Raw genomic sequence first — 17,270 nt, 5'->3', positions numbered from 1 at the left:
TCTGGCAAGCTGGAAAGGGGGAAAAGGAAGATGTGAAAGTTTAAACATCTCGGAATAGCAGTTGTCTGAAAAGTTCCACAGTGGTATGAATCAAACAGCAGGTGGTTTGTTGCTGACATTTATGATTCCTTTACGCTACACTAAATAATGTGTTTTACACCTGGATTTTTGCTATTCTTACACAGTAAAAAATCTGGATGCAAAACACGTTATTTAGTGTAGTATGAACGCACCATTACTTTGGAATCTTTGGGAAACACTTTGGGTTTCAGTAGGTGACAAGCGTATCCACTAGCAGGATATATGAGGTCTACTGTATTTCAGCAGCAGTACTATTCTCATTTTTCCCAAATACAAATAACTTCCAATATGTTCTTTAAAAGCTATGTAGAAAGAACAGTTCAGAGGTGCTGTACTTTCAGAGCACCGTGCAGAGGAGTCAGAAATAAATGCTAATATAAGCCTTAGTTTCGGTGTTGTTCATTCCATGAAAAAAATTTCCCTGTGAATCCCAAGATAAATTTGTAGTTCTCAGACTATAAGGAGAGTACCAGATGGGAGTGTGTGTTTGTGTATTGGCGGGAGTCCTGAGCCATGTGGTCCAGTTTGGTGTAGTGGTAAAGCGTGTGGACTCTTATCTGGGAGAACCAGGTTAGATTCCCCACTCTTCCACTTGCGGCTTTTGGAATGGCCTTGGGTCAGCCATAGTTCTTGCAGGAGTTGTCCTTGAAAGGGCAGCTTCTGCGGGAGCTCTCTCAGCCCCACCCACCTCATGGGGTGTCTGTTGTGGGGGAAGAAGATAAAAGAGATTGTAAGCCGCTCTGAGACTCTGATTCAGTGAGAAGGTGGGGTATAAGTCTACCTCCTCTCTCACATCAAGCCTCGGGTGGGTTAAATGCACCCTGACAGGGAGCTCTTGCTGATACTACTCTGCATTCATAGGAGTTCACCAGAAACTCACTGTCCTGCATCTCAACCTGTCTGGGAAAAAGCTGGCTTAAGAAGAGCTACTGCTTTGAATTCGTAATAGTTGTATGCATGTTAGGATGGGTCAGAGGTATCCTCTTCTGTTCCTCTTCTAAAGTCACTGATGGATTTGAACAGGAAACTACATATTCTACATTTGCAGGAAGATTATTTAATTAAGCATTTATCCTACGCTCTCCTCTGTTCTCTGAAGTTACTTACTTTAGGCAAAATATAAAATTTCATTAAAATACAGCAGAAGAGCAGCCATGTAAGAATAAGAGATTACCTTTACTGACATTTTTAAATCACATGCTATTTAGTACAAATGCATGTAATAGTGCCTGAAAAATGTATGTATATTCTCCAGTTTATTGGCATTGGCTTTGGTGCTGGCCCCAGAAGGGCAGAGAAATCCGTTCAGAAAGTGTGACAAACATGGGCTTTCTTGCAGAGCAGAAAGAAGACTGATAGTTCTCACCCTGTGTTTGGGAGCATGGAGCTGTACATTCTGAGAGGGCTCCCAGCTCAGTGACAGAGAGACCATGAATTCTTAAAATCCAAGGTTTTGTGTGGCACGGTTTGAAAAGACCTCTGCTGGAGTCCTTGGAGAGCCATCATCAATCTGAAGTAAACAATACCCGCTAGATGTCGTATACAAGGCAGTTTCAGACAGGCTGCTTTGCTTTGATGTTGGAGTTCAGTGATTTTTATCAGCTTCCCCTCTGTTTCCTTCTCTGAGGAGTGAGCAGGGCGGTTATGAAATGTGCCCGAAGACTTAGTTACATGGAAGTATGTGAAGTGACAGATGGTGTGACAGAAGTTATAAATCACCTGAGTCATTTCCTTCTTTAATACCAAATAATATATTTTTACAACATTTTCACACCAACCTATGATTGCTTTGGCGCTTGATTGGTGCTCGACTTCGCAGGCTGAGTTCATTTCAGGCACTTCTATTTGACTGTTACATCTCATCATTATCTTGGTTATGGCAATCGCCGCATCTGGAGACATTTCAGAGCATTTTTATATACCTGCTAGGGATTGGCATGAACTGGTTCATAAGCTAAAACCTGGCATGAACCTGGCCCAGTTCGGAGCCTCCAAACTTATGTTCAGGGAAAGTGCCTTTCTTGAACATTTCCTAGACTTTTGTCCTGTTCAATTTGGCTGTTTGAGCAATTTAAACCTAACAGCCGAGTGGCAGGGATCCAAAGCTCACCTGTTAGGTTTAAATGAATGTGAGCCATTTCGGTGGTCTGTTTCACTTCCTCCTGTTTCAAAGCAAGGAGGGGAGACCGAAACTGATGGGTTTAAATGGCTGCCAGCCACTTCAGCATCCCATTTCACTTCCTCCCATGGCAGGGAGAAAGGAGGTTCTGACCTGGCCAGTTGGGTTTGGACATTTTTTGGCTCTGTTCAGGAACCACCCCAAAGCAAAATTTTTGGGTTCATCATGCCCATCCCTAATTCCAGTTTCCTCTTCATCTTCTTCTTGTTGATCCTGGGTTGTACGTTGCCAATGGCATATTTGTGGTCTTTGAACATTGCAGTGATTTAGCACTATTTCTCTTAGTTGTTAATTTGAGGTGGGAATGGAGACAGTGAAAGAAGTGCTGCTGACACTCATAGTAGGCCAACTGCATACGGAGCACTTGGGGTGGAGAGAGTTGATATACGTTGGACATAGTTTAGTTCTCTTTCATAGGCTTCTCTATAACAGAAGAAATGGGAAAACCAGAGAAAAGCAATACAAAAATCAGGGACTTGTTGAAAATGTGCTGTGGGGTATTTTTTTGGTCGACTTTGGATCAAGGGAGGGGGGGGGGGAATGGCCTGACTTAAGAAAACATTCCTTTTGTGGACAAACTCTATTTCTATTGGTTTTAAGTGCTCCTTTGTCCTTTCTTTTGTCTGGTAGAGGGAGCTTCGATATTGACCAGTAACATCTGAAGAAAATAACTTCCCTTAGTAGTCCCATGTTTGAGAATGAGAGTGTGGCATGCGCATTCTGTTTACTACTTTTCACATACATCTTCCTGTCTGAAATTTCTGCCCTTTTAAGAATAAGCTGGGTCCAAATGTATTGTAGCTGCTAATATCTTTGAATTCTTCTTTGTGTTTGAGCCAGTAGCAAAGTGTTGATTTCTGTACAATTCACAGGATACCTGGGATCTCTACATTTCATCCTTCCATAACCCCCATTATCCTGAATGCTGTGTATGTGCCTGCATGTGTGTATAGCAGCTTAGGGACTGTTTACCTCATTGTGCTCTGTAGAGGAGGAGGAAATACCCTTCGTATTATGTGACTACTATTGTTCTTCTTGTATGTTGTTTTCTAGCATCCTCCAGGTCAACTGAGAAGGAAATACAGTTCCTGTTCCACTATTTTCCTGGATGACAGCACAGTCAGTCAGCCCAACCTCAAATATACAATTAAATGGTGGGTACTGAATTATTTCTCTCAAAGACGTGTATTGAACTGTTACTTTGCAAAAGCAGGAGAGGAGGAGGAATTAAATTCTCAGGTCTGCTGTGATTTTTTTTTTTCATTTGGCATAGGAATTTGCAGATGACAGATGTAATGTGAGCTTTCATAGATCAGAACCAGAGGAATGATTCTGGTTATTTGTGGAAGGATGGGTGGGAGGAGGAAGGAGGTAGACTGTGCCTTTCTCTGGCTTCTTTTTGGAGTACCATCTTGGATTTTTGAGAGCTTTATATATAAGGCCCCCACCTTATATTATTATGGTAGCAGCACAAGAACAGCTACTGCACAGTTCATTTCCTTTGCTTCCCAGGGGTAAAGTAACAGGACCCTGGTTATATAGAAAAAGTGGCTTTTCCACACCAAACAATGTTCCTTCTTGTTGCCCCTGATAGAATGATTAATTATTGCCTCTGATCCTTATTTGGGGGAAATTAGCTTAAAAAGGCAGAGCGTAGCAAGGGGTGGGGCAAAGCAGGATCCTTTAATTATGTTTACGGAGAGAGTAAGACTCTCTTATTAGAGCTAATAACCAGGCCAAGTAGTCAAATAAAATTGGAGGGGGGGGTTATTTATTAAAAAACCCAATAAAATCTAAACATACACATATGTCAGTGGGGTGGCTTGCACACAAGATAGAGAAACAAAGAGAGGAGTAGGTGAGATAGGGATATGAGAAATGGGGTAATACTATACAAGATCTTGGAGAATGGTTCAGCCTGAAGATGAACAAAAGGAGGGGTGCATGTAGAACAACCAGTGCTCTACACAGAGGATACCTGACATTAGTAGGGGTGCTCTTTGTGGGCAGCAGAACACAGATCATGACAAAAATGGGATGTATTTATAACCCAAAAATGTATCCTGAAGCTATGTAAATGTGGATGGGCTAATATGACAAAAGACTTGATGGTTCTAGGAGGTCCTTTCAAGGTTGATAAAATGAGTACCCAGCTTGCTGTGCGGGGAGTGTAGATGACTGGGGAAGGCAATGGCAAACCACCTGGTAAAAAGTGTGCCATGTAAACGTGATGTGACGTCACCCCAGAATCGGAAACGACTGGTGCTTGCACAGGGGGACTACCTTGATCTTTTTGACAAAGACAAAGTTTATGTTCTCCCAGGTGATAGATAAAAAGAAGAATGTGAAGACAAATTCTGTAAGGTGGCAGCTGGGTGGAGCTGCTGAGGTAATGGTTCCTTGAAATACAGATTTGAACAAATATTTAGAAGAACTATTTTAGAGGGATTACTTGGAGGAGGAATGTACTAGAAATTCCATAGTATGGTAGAAGAAAATTTGGTTATGTTAATGTAGGCAACATTCTATGATATAGGGCACCATAGTCACATCAATATGGTTCCAGCTTAGCTAAAACCTATCTGCCTTTATTGTTGTCTGCCGTCTTTTATATGCCTCAAAGTGAGTTTGAGGTTTTCCGATATGTCCCTGGGAGGCTGGCTAATCTTTGTTTTGAATAACATACTTGATCATGATTATCATGTTGCTGGTTTACTTTTCTGAACTTTTGATGTCAAAATTGTGGTTGTCTTGCAAGTATAGGAATTTTGTTTTTCTCCTTTAAAATGGTGAAACTGGTTGTTTTCTTTGAGACAGAAAAGTAGCCATGTCTAGTTCAACTGAGAAAAAACTTTTAAGCGGTGTGAACCTGACAGTAACATAATGCATACCCGTGTGTTCTTCAAGCAGATGGGCATTACTGCCTAGGCAGCTGTCAATAACAGTCCTGTTGTTTTTGGCTTATTGATAATGCAGGATAGCACTTAAAACTCTTCCATACGATGTATTGCTTTTATTTCTGGGAAGAACAGAAGCAATAGTTGGTTGTTTTTGTTTTTTGTTTTAGTTTCCTGCTGTTAGCAGTTTGTAATTCATAACAAACCTCTTTGTGCCTGGATAAATCTGAAAATGTTCACTCTTTATCGTGTGCTGATTTGTTGCCTGTTAAGACTACATTTTCTGGATTAATTTAGAAAACACCGTTTTTTTTTTTTTTGTTCCTTAACTTCTTGTAGAATTGCCCAGTCCAGATTCAGAAATCTGTTGTTACAGTAATTTTTTGCATCTTCCCCCTCCCCCCAGTTTTGTGCTGATTATCATTTTTAACTGCACTGGAATGAGAAAACTTAGTCTGCTTTCTCATGAAATTTAGTTTTTTCCTGGTTTTCCAAGCCTGCATTAATAATCTTCTGTCTTCTCACTCTACATGTGAGAGGTGGGGTCCAGAAAGGGGGAAATATCCCCAGTGCTTGGCTCACCTGATTGAGAAGGAGAATTGCCCAAGATGTACTGTGGATGGCACAAGATGGCAGCAATGCCCAGCGACTTATTTCATTTATTAATATAATTTCCTTTAGAACAAGTTTGAGGCCAGTGGCACCTTCAAGATCAGTTTTATTCTGGGTGTAAGTTTTCATGTGCATGCCCACTTTGTGCATGCATACAAAAGCGTATACCCGGAATGAAACCCTGGTAGGTAGATTCTACTGAGAAAGGGTGAGTGGCCCAAAGTCTCACCAAGGAACTTTATGGAAAACAGGGGTGGATTATAATAGACTGTCAGTGCCATCCTGAGCCAGTTACATCCATCGAAATCGATCAAAATCAGTGGCATTAGAATGGTGTAACTCTTTTTAGGATGATTCTGTCTGAGGCAACAAGGACTTGTTCTTGCAAGGCGTTTTGATGGATAAAGGGAGCGTGTCCAGCTGGAGCTAGCTGCAAGGGGTGGGGTGCAGAGAGGTGGGAAGGCAGCCAATTAAAGAAAGGATCCTTCTTGGGATTGTAAAATCTGGATAGAGAAAATACAGTGATGCCCAATTGGAAACCAACAGCCGTTCTTAACCAGGCACATAGCTACAAGCGACGTGGCAGAGAGTGGGGGCCACAGCCTTCTGGAAGAAAAAGAAGAGTAGGTTTTTATACCCCGCTTTTCTCTACCCTAAGGAGCCTGGAAGCAGCTTACAATCACCTTCCCCTCCTCTCCACACAACAGGCACCCTGGGGGGGGGGGGGGCTGAGAGAGTTCAGAGAGAATTGTGAGTGGTCCAAGGTCACCCAGCTGGCTTCATGTGGAGAAGGAGTGGGGAAACAAACCGGGTCCTCCAGATTAGAGTCCACCACTCTTAAGCACTATGCCACACTGGCTTTCTGGCTTCCTGGAGGCAGAGAGTCTGAAGTATACCTCCTCCCCTTCTTAAACAACTAGTTTAAAGACTAGTTTCACAAGAGATAGGGAGCCTGTGTTCGGTCACCTATTTTGAGCACTGTTATGCCTCTGTTCCTTATATAAAATTGCTATTGAATGTGCCCAGTGTAAGTTTAGCATAAAGAAACAAATCCCCCACTCCCTAGTGAGGCACTGCTTCTGCATTCAGATTTCTAATAATTTTTCTCATACTTTCAGAAAAGTTGTAGTTCACTCTTGCCACCACCATGGCATCCCTGTGCCAGAACCATCCTTCATAGAGATGATGTGAGCATCCAGAAGAGTCCTGCATAATTGGTTTTTCTTTCCAGTTCTTTTTTTTAAAATGTGATTTCCTCCACAAGGCCTTTGATGTCATATGGAAGAAAAATTATAGCATAAGTACCACATGTCTGCTCGTGACACATTACAGAGACAGTGGTTTTCTTATAAAAGTTCTGAAGAGAACTTCTAGCCCCTCTAGTTAATTCATTTATTTATATGTGATGCATTAATGGAAAGTCTGTCAAAATAAGGCCAATAGCTTTCACTGATAAATTTTCAGAAACACCGGCAGTAAGGTTCCCTTTCTTTTTCATGGTCTCTGCAGTCCCTCATATAGGTTATGTACTTGTATAGAAGTGCTTTGGAATATTCTGGAGCTCTATCCAAAAAGTTGATACCCAAATTCCCTCTGCAGAGATAGAACTTTGCCTTTGTACGCAGGCCCAGAAGGGAAGGGAAATGTAGCTTCTCAGTCAGTCTTTTCTTGAACACAGAAGCTTCCTGAATATTCTCAGGATTTTTTTTTTTCAGGTTTAGTCTCCCTTTTCTGTTCTGAGCTCAGACTTTCATTTCTGAGTATCAGCTGTAAGGACATTTGTCCTTGTTTTATTCCCAGAGGTGATTTTTTTTCCTCCCACACCTCGTGCTTTAAATATCTCTGGACTTGAAATAAGAAACAGCATTGGGAGTAACTTCCTCACAACATCTTCCACAGAATTATTGCTTTTCCCTCATAGGCTGCTATTTGCCCTTCTTTTAATTCTTTTGGAAATATTTCAATATTTCAAAGGCTTGAGAAGTTAAAAGAAACCACTACTGGAATAGCCCTCTATTAAGAATGATCTCCAGATAACACAGTCCTTTGGAAGATCTCTGTCTTTACACAGAACTTTCAAAATTCATGCAGGCTCTCAGCACTGAAATACCACAGCTGTTGTCTTGGTTACTTATGTTACGTACCAACTTCTGTGATCGAGCATTACCTCTTCAGCTGTAGAACCTGTGCAGATTGTCCCCTAGAAGGTGACTAAGAATGTTTGTTAGTACTTTTTAAATCTTTCTTGCTGTTTGGAGACTTATAAATATGTATTGAGTGTGGGAGTTGGGCTATTTCCCTTTTGCTTTGCTGTCCAATCACTAACCGTGTTCCACCTAAATATTGATTCAGAAAGCAACAAACTAGAGGGATCAATTGCCCTCTAAATCAACTCCTGCTGATCACAGGTTTATTCAGTTGACGAAAGCCAGAAAATAACACTGTTGACCCCTATGTCAATTGCAGTTCAAAAACTGTTCAGGACTTAGTGGCTTCAAGTCAATATGCTTCTCTGTGTCGTGCTTCTCTCTTCTCAGACATCAGATCCTGAAAGAAGGAACTTCCATGGTGGTTTTTTTTTGGGGGGGGGGGGCGTGTTTCCCTTAATAGGAAAACTGTCCACAGATGGAAACTAATCCTGTCTATCATTTGGCATCCCAGTCAATGGTGTTGATCATGTCTTCACTTCTGAATAGTTAGCAGTACCTAATATGGCATGGTTAAGTTTTGGCACTGAGATTTCATCACAAGCTGTGCAGAGGCTTCACTGTTATTTATGCTTTAATGTCAGTCTCAGCGTCTGCTAACCCTTTTCATTCACCATCAGCACTGGAAGCCATTCTCACTGCTATTCCATTTTGCTTGTCCTTTGGTCATGGGTGAAATTCTTGAGCTGTTTCCTTCTGTCCTTCCTTCTGATCATGACATTCATGGTAGGGGGAGCTTGCTGGAAACATCTTTGAACTGTGATTCATACTGCTAAGAGCATGGCGGGATGCATGTAAACTATGGGACTAAGTGAAAGATACTTTATAGGTACATACAATAGCATCACTTCAATACTGTCTGGCTTCTGGTTTTACCTGTTCCTTGCTTGACAGTATTTTCTGCAAGGTGCATTGACAGTGGGTACATTCACACCACACTAAATAATGTGTTTTGCAACTGGATCTTCACTGTGTAAGAATTGCAAAAATCCAGTTGCAAAACCCATTATTTATTGTAGTGTGAGTGCACCCAGTGTTTATGATCTAACTATGAGTTTGACATCCTTGAATGACATCCCTTTGCCAAAATCCTGTCATGTTGGTTGACCATCATTGGTTGACCATCTCTTGCTGTATGCCCTTAATTGTGTGGCTCAGGACTGATGCATAATACAGGCTCTACACTGCATTTCCTTTTCTCCTGTGTTGATCCTAGTCCCTACTACTTGGTAGATGATTTTGGTGGTCACTCACTCATATTGTGCAGCTGCAGAGAGCTGTTCTGTCAAGAGCAGTTCTTAAAGTGCTTTCTCAGTCCCACGTACCTCACAGGGTGTCTCTTGTGGGGAGGGGAAAGGAAGGAGATTGTAAGCTGCTCTGAGACCAATTTCGCACTCACCTTACTTTGCCCTCACGTTGGTCTTTGCGAGGCGTCCTCCCCATTTCCCACTATTTGCACTGGGGCTGCAGCAAACGGAAACTGGTTTTTAGCGGTTTCCGTTTGCTGCATGAAAACCGCAATGTTTGCTGCAGCCCGGCGCAACGTGGGAAATCGGGAGGATGCCACATGGAGAAGACCAACCTGAGGGCAGAGTAAGGTGAGTGCGAAATTCGTCTCTGAGTGAATGGCAGGGTATAAATCCAGTTTTGGTCCTCTTCCTCCTGACATCCCTTGCTGCTCCCAATTTATGGGCCATTCTCCCCCATCATTTGTGAATCAGTTCTCTTCTTCCTTCCTTTTAAACCCATTCTTTAAAATCTCCTCCTTTCAAACCTGTACAACTTTGGAAAAGTGTATTATTCTGAACTGTTGATGATAACATTCAACTCTTTTTGCCACAGCTTAATAGTTGCCACTGGTTTTATTGATTCCCCCCATTCCATCTCCCAGTGAGAAACCATTCTTTGTCACTGGTTGACCCTTCTGAGAACTTAATATTGTATAGTGTTTATAGAAGATATTTATGTGCAAAGACACTAACTCTGTATTTTTTTTTTTTACAGCGTAGCTCTTGCAATATATTATCACATCAAAAACAGGTATGTAAACATCGGGGCAGCAAGTTAAGCCTTTTTAACCCATTAATTAGGTATTAGCTTCTCCTGTTCTCCTGTTTTTAGTGTTCAGTAGTCAGGGCTTATTTTGAGCAGGAATTCACAGGAGCGCAGTTCTGGCTCGCTTGGTGTCAGGGGGTGTGGCCTAATATGAAAATGAGTTCCTGCTGGGCTTTTTCTACAGAAAATTCCTGTGTGAAACAATTGTAATGCCAGGGCGTGTGGCCTAATAGGCAAATGAGTTCCTGCTGGGCTTTTTAAGAATAACCCCCTCCCTACAAAGCAGTACACCTCTCTCATCTTATTTAAAATATCAAGGGTAGTGGAGTCTCCTGACTGGACTCCTAACTTTATTGAAAAATGGTGCCGCTTCCTTGATTACTGGGTAAACAAGAACTTTGTACCACTCGATTGGGCACAACTACAGAGATGGCTATAAAAATTGCTTTTCTAGGACGTGAAATGTTATCACTCTTTGCCAACAAATACATGTTGTTGGTGAGATACTTTTTTTTACCTCTGCAACTCTACATAAACTAATTTTATGTATTGACTGTTGTCTGTGTAATTCTTATCTCAAATTTAATAAAGTTAGGGTTTTTTTTAAACTTTATAAAACTGAGAAGCAAGTTGGCATATAAGTACAATTAGAAATAAATTCATAATATTCATGCTGAGGGTTATATTATTGGTTGAGCACTGGGAAGGGACAGAGCTGCAAAACCTCTCAGTTCCCATCTCCTAAAACCTGGCAATCTTGTTCAGAACTCTGATGAGTTACTTACTGTTTGTGTAGATGGGCCGTGGCTCAGTGGAAGAGCCACTCCTTTACATGCAGAAGGCCCCAGGTTCGACAATAGATGATGTGAAAGACCTTTGCTTGAGACCCTGGAAAGCTGCTGCCAGTCAGAGTGGACAATACTGACCTTGATGGACTAAGGTCTGATTCCGTATAAGGCAGTTTCATGGGTGTGTCGATAAAGCATTAGCTTGCCCATTGATGAATTAAGAGCAGCCCCTTAAAATTCTCTTGCCTCATTTATACTGATAATGTGTTATACCTGCTTAACCTCTAAGGTATTACAAAACCCAACACAAGCTTTTATAACCCAGGAGGGGCTTGGGGGTGGAGAACCGAACGCTTTGGCAACCAGACCACTGTTTTCCTTCCTTTGCAACCAAAACAGTAAAGGGATCTAGTGGCAGTTGCTGCAAGAACCTTCTGTGCATAACATGTTATACATGCGCCCTCTGCTGTGCCTTGCAAGGAACTGTTCTTTGCTCTTTTTTGTAGAAGCTTCACCAGTAGCTTGAAATACAAAACGAGTGGCTTGGCTGCATCTTTTAAATATATATTTTCCGTGGAATAAAAGGGAATAAGCAGTTCAAAAACCTGTTGTTTAACGTCAGAAAGTTGAATGTTATGCTGCTTCCATTAAAACAATAAGGCGCTTGTTACTGAGGTCTTTGTAGTTTTTGCCTTTGGATGATACTGCTGTCCATGAATGAAGAAGCCAGGGCAATTTTTTTTTGAGCAGGAACGCACAGGAATGCAGTTCCAGCTGGCTTGACATCAGGGGGTGTGCTGTAATATGCAAATGAGTTCCTGCTGGGCTTTTTGTACAAAAAAAAAAAGCCCTGGAAGGAGCCATGTAATATAGTGGAACAAACTGCACTTTCCTCTTTTCAAAATCTGTGAAGTAAATAACATGGGAGTTCATGTTCTAACAAACTTTCAGACTTAGTGATAAACTGTGGTTTGTGTAAGCAAACTCTGCTTAGTTTACTAAGTGCAAATAGGTGCCTAAGTCCCAGTTTGTTTGCTTCTTGCCTTACCTCTTTCTTGCCCTATTATCTTTCTTATACTTCCGTCTTAGTGACCTGGCTGCTGCAAAGGATGGTGCTGCATCTCAGATACTACTACAAGCCACATTTAGTTCAAACTGTTGTTAACAAGCCATTTACAAACCCTCGTTTGCAAATCCCTCTTTGTTACCAACCAAGAAACCCTGGTTTGTTGGGTTGTCTGCATTCAGACATCATAACTATCTGCGGTTTCTGCTGAAAGTGCAGTTTGCAAGCCATGGTTTATCAAGACATCATAATGCATCTGTAAATTCAGTGGAAAGCTTTGAGCAAGGCATGGTCCCTTGACTTTAGCTTCCCTGCCTGTGAACCAAAACCAGCACTGATGTAACTCATAAGTGTGAACATGTGCGAGAACTAGAAAGAAGTGTTGTCATATGCCTCGAGCCTTCTGCTGGATAAAATGGGCTGTAAGCCTAAATGCATAAGTGAAGAAGTAAATACATGAAGGAACAGTCTGGCCTTGTTTGAGCCATGACAGAAGATCTTCATGGCTTTTCATCTCAGTGGTCTGTTTACCCTTTGCTTTTGAAAGTTTTACAGATGTTCCAAGGATATATTTTCTCAGTTCCTTTTTGTAGATGGCACATTTTCCCTCTGAGTCGGAGGACATCTTGGGTGTTTCTCACCTTCGTGTCAGGGAGTCAGGACTAAAATCTGCTTCCTCTTCCTGTGGCACTGGAACACCCATCGCTTCAGTTTCTTTCCTGCTTCTAGAGGGAGAGCAACTATTAGAGCTTATCTCCATAGCTTCATTCTTTCTAGCATACTTTTCTTCCTATTTCCTTCCTCTACCAACCTTACTCAAACACTTACCTTTTTTCCTTAATTTCTTCCTTTGACCTACACTTATTATTCTGTTCCCTCCAGTCCAGTACTTTACTTCTAGAACGGGAATGAGAGAACAGCGCTACAACGGCTTCTTTAAAACAACCACTTAGCTGCGTTATCGCAAAGGCGCAAATGGATTGCTTCAGGGATGGCTTCCTGGAGGATGCACCTGCTCCCGCCTCTCAAGCTGAAGCCGTGGAGGAAGAAACCGGCACCGACATGTCTTCCCAGCTTGTTTCGGTTCCTGGCAACGGTTCCCACAGTGGTGGCTCAGTTCACTGCGGGCAGAAGCGTTCAGCCTCACCAACGGGCGCGACAGAGTCTCCTCCTTCACAGCGTGTCGCTAACGACGGTGGCCATTTTAGGGGCGATTTTTTGGCGCGAACAATGACGGAGAGACGCCATGAGTCCCAAGCCATGGCTGTTGCTCCGGTGGATAACCCCCGGGCGGGAGACACGTCGGGAGGGCAGTCCCTGTCGGGTCAAGCCTCCGTAAATGATGCAGAGCAGAATCAACAGTCTGGTAACGTACAGAGTCTTAAAGGGCCCTTCCCTAGGGAATTTATGCACATGCTGCAGCAGTGTATTAGGGCTGAGATTTTTTAATGTGTGCCAGCTAGAGACCATGGGTACAAGTTCAGTGGGGTCCAGATTCCCTTCCCCTCCTCCTCTTCCGCCACGCCGCCCCTTACAGCTGTGTACAAAAGAGGGCAACTGGCCAACTAAAGCAGCCAGAAAACAGACTCCAGAATATAGACTTACAGGGGAAGAATCAGGTGAGGCGGTCTCTGATTCTGAGTCACAGTTCAAAGATCAGGGGGATTTTATCTCTGATGAGGAGGTGGAGGATGTCAGTGTTCCAGAACAGTCTGTTCGTTTCTTTAAATCTGATGACCACCAGTATCTATTAGCTAGAGTTATGGCAGCCCTAGCCCTTCAAGATCCTTCTTCTGAGGAGGATGCCTCTAACTCAGAGACTAATCCTAGGAATAAGACTACCGGGGATAGGGACTTTTTTCCAGGGTTGTCCACCAAAGGTGTTTCCCTTTCCCCAGTTCTTTGAGAGACAGCTTAAGGCTGAATGAGTGAAGCCTAATTCTAATAGGCAATTTCCAGGTTTTGTCAAGAAGTTATATGAGCTACTCGGGTTTGCAAATGAAATGTTGCAGGTACCAATGGTGGACGCCCCAGTAACAGCACTTCAGTCACCAGGATTGGTATCTGAGGATGGCCACGGTTCACTCAAAGACAATTGGGATAGAAAAATTGACTTAACACTAAAAAGATCCCATGAGGCAGTTGCCATGGCAGTAAAGGCCTGTGCAGCAGCTTCTATAATATCCAGAGCAGCGATAGTTTGGGACAGAAGGCTTACCCAGTTATTACCAGAAAATAATAAAAAAACTTCTGGACGGGACCACTAGGTTGCTTAAGGCTGCAGAATTCTTCTGATGCATCCCTAGATGTCCTCGCTTTCTGCTCCAGGGGTTTGCTTCTGGGGCTGTAGCTAGAAGAAAGGTTTGGCTCAGGGCATGGCCTGCAGACAATCACTCAAAACATAGTGATTTCTTATCCGTTCCAAGGAGAGAAATTATTTGGCAGCTCGTTAGGTAAAATATTAGCAGAAACTAAAGATAAGAAAAAGACCATGCCCCAAAACATTCGCTGTTCAGATCAGAGGGGTTTTTCCTCGCATCCCTTTCGTTCCTCACACACACTGGCTAGTTCTAGACGTGACAACAGAAAGTCAACCTGGAATCAACCCAGACAACCTTTCAGAAAGGAATTCAACAATTCCAGATTCTCCAGACAAAACATGGACCGATCAGACAAACAGGACAAAGAGTCCAAGCCCAACAAGGCATGACTACCTTTCGATTCCAGTGGGGGGACGACTACATCATTTCCAAAAGACCTGGATAGAATCCAAGGCAGATTGCTGGACATTAGAAATAGTCTCACAAGGTTATGCCATAGAATTCAAAAGAATTCCACCGGAACGTTTTTTAGTGTCCCCTCTCCGACACAGTTCCATCAAAAGGGCCATAACGGACAGAGCTATAAAACATTTACTCGAAATTTTGGCCATCGAAGCTGTCCCAGTGAGCCAGAGGGGTCAAGAGGTATACTCCATCTTCTTCACGGTCCCCAAGAAAAACGGGGACTGGAGAGCAATACTCGCCCTCAAGTTTCTCAACAGGTTCATACAACTACGACACTTTCGTATGGAGACTCTCAGGATGATTACTGAGGCGCTTCAACCAGGGGAGTTCCTCATGTCATTGGATCTAACAGAAGCATACCTACATATCCCGATCCTTCCATTGCATCATTGGTTCCTTCACTTCTGTATAGGAAACAAACATTACCACTTCAGGGCACTCCTTTTCGGGTTAGCCACAGCCCCAGGAGTCTTCACGAAAGTAATGGTCATTGTTGTAGCTCATCTCTGACAACAGAGAGTTCACGTACACCCGTATCTAGATGACCTCTTGATTTGGTCCCCATCCAAGCAGAAATCTTATTCAGATGTTCAGGTGATGATCACGTGTCTTCAGAGTCGCAGTTTTCTCATCAACCTGCCCAAGAGTTCTCTAAAACCTGCCCAACGGCTGGAATATCTTGGGATGATCATAGACACCAGAAGGAACTCTCTCTTTCTTACGGCAGAGAAAATTCAGAAGACCAAACACCTAGCGGGGATAGTAATCCAGGAATATCTCACCCTCCTTTTGACGTTGGCCAAATTGATGGGTCTATTCATCTCATGCATCGATGCAGTCCATTGGGGCAGATTACACTCCAGACCACTGCAACTCCTACTTCGACCGTATCAGTTCCAAATTATGCAGAAGCAAAACCTGCACATCAGTCATTGCAGTCAAACACTCTCTGAAATGGTGGACCAGGGAATCCAATCTTCTCCAAGGGAAAATCTGTTATCTACCCAGAGAAATTCAGATCTTCACAGATGCCAGTTTAATGGGCTGGGGAGCCACTCTCGACAACATCCCGACTCAGGGCTGGTGGTCGCAGGCGGAGTCACAACTCCCAATCAATGTTCTGGAATTGAGGGCCATATGTCTAGCCTTGCTGTTCTTTACCGAACAGGTGAGAAAGCAACACATTCTGATTCAAACAGACAATGTAGCTGCCAAGACATATTTGAATCACCAGGGGGGATCGAAATCTTCCGCTCTATCCAAAGAAGCGAAGGTATTGTTCAGTTGGGCGGAACATCACGTGTTGTCCATCAGGACAAAACACATCAAGGGCACAGCCAATGTTCAAGCAGACTGGCTCAGCAGAACGGTCATCCAGTCGGGAGAGTGGAAACTAACGACGTCCTTATTTCAACAGTCAGTAGATTCAGGCATCCAGTCATGGACCTGTTTGCATCTCCCGTCAATTTCCAGATTCCCAGGTTTTGCACCAGATTCTTCCATTGGGAAGCAGCAGCGGTGGATGCCCTATTGGTAGTGTGGCCTAAGGGTTCCAGTATTGATGAGGTTTCTTCGACAGGTGTAGCACCAGGGCGCTCAAATTCTGCTAGTAGCTCCTTGGTGGCCTCGATGTCCTTGGTTTTCTACCATTCAGAGGCTAGCGATATCTCCACCGTTCCACCTAGAAATTTCTCCGGATATGCTGTCACAGGGCCCGATTTGGCATCCTCATCCAGATTGGCTTCAATTGACCGTGTGGAGATTGAATGGTCGACTTTCCTAAAGATGGGTTATTCTACAGAATATTGGCTCCCAGGAAAGCTTCTGCAACCAGGATATATAACACCAACTGGAAAGCTTACCATAGGTGGTGTCGCAGAAAGCCCAAAGACCCGTTGGTTCCATAAATTCATTATATTTTGGAATTCTTACAGGATGGTCTACAGTCTGGTTTAAAACCAGCAACGTTACGATGGCAGATTGCAGCGTTGTCATCAGTCTTCGGTCTGATACAAGATGTGGACATTGCTAAACATGCGCACATCCAAAGATTTCTGCGGAGAGCTTCTCATAAGTGTCCTCCATAGGTGCACAGGTTTCCAACTTGGCAGCTGCACTCAGTATTATCGACCCTTACTAAGGCGCCCTTTGAGCCCATTATCGAAATATCGCTGAAGTGGTTATGTTTAAAGACTATATTTTTAATAGGTGTAACATCAGCAAGAAGGGTTTCCGAAATCAATGCATTATTCGTGAAAAAGGAACTTTGCATTTTTCACAAGGATAAAGTCGTGCTTCATACGGACCCTACCTTCCAACCAAAGATAGCATCGAGATTCCATAAGTCCCAAGAAATTCATTTACCATCGTTTTGTCCAGACCCAAAACATCTCAGAGAACGGTCATGGCATACATTGGATGCCTGTCGATGTCTCAAAGCTTATCTGATTAGGACTCAGGCAATCCGAAAAACGGACTCTATGTTTATCAACATTGCCCCTCCAAAGGTGGGCTTAAAGATGTCAACCTCTGCTGTTAGATATGCCATTAGGCAATGCATTTCTGAGGCTTATAAACCAATGAAAATTGAGATTCCAAA

At 43.0% G+C, this 17,270-nt stretch overlaps 1 protein-coding gene across 1 annotated transcript in view; it reads left to right on the top strand.

Annotated features, from left to right (window-relative positions):
- Window positions 1–17,270, top strand: part of CCNY (cyclin Y) — a 148,339-nt gene that overhangs the window by 107,072 nt on the left and 23,997 nt on the right. Inside the window, exons 4-5 of the mRNA XM_060248121.1 lie at window positions 3,314–3,414; window positions 9,981–10,016. Coding sequence (XP_060104104.1) covers window positions 3,314–3,414; window positions 9,981–10,016 — 137 coding nt within the window. The remainder of the gene's footprint in view (window positions 1–3,313; window positions 3,415–9,980; window positions 10,017–17,270) is intronic.

The sequence above is a fragment of the Heteronotia binoei genome, chromosome 10 (genome assembly GCF_032191835.1).
Source record: "Heteronotia binoei isolate CCM8104 ecotype False Entrance Well chromosome 10, APGP_CSIRO_Hbin_v1, whole genome shotgun sequence".
Taxonomy (NCBI): domain Eukaryota; kingdom Metazoa; phylum Chordata; class Lepidosauria; order Squamata; family Gekkonidae; genus Heteronotia; species Heteronotia binoei.
Note: the sequence above shows the minus strand (reverse complement) of the source record. Positions and strands in the feature narration are given on the sequence as shown.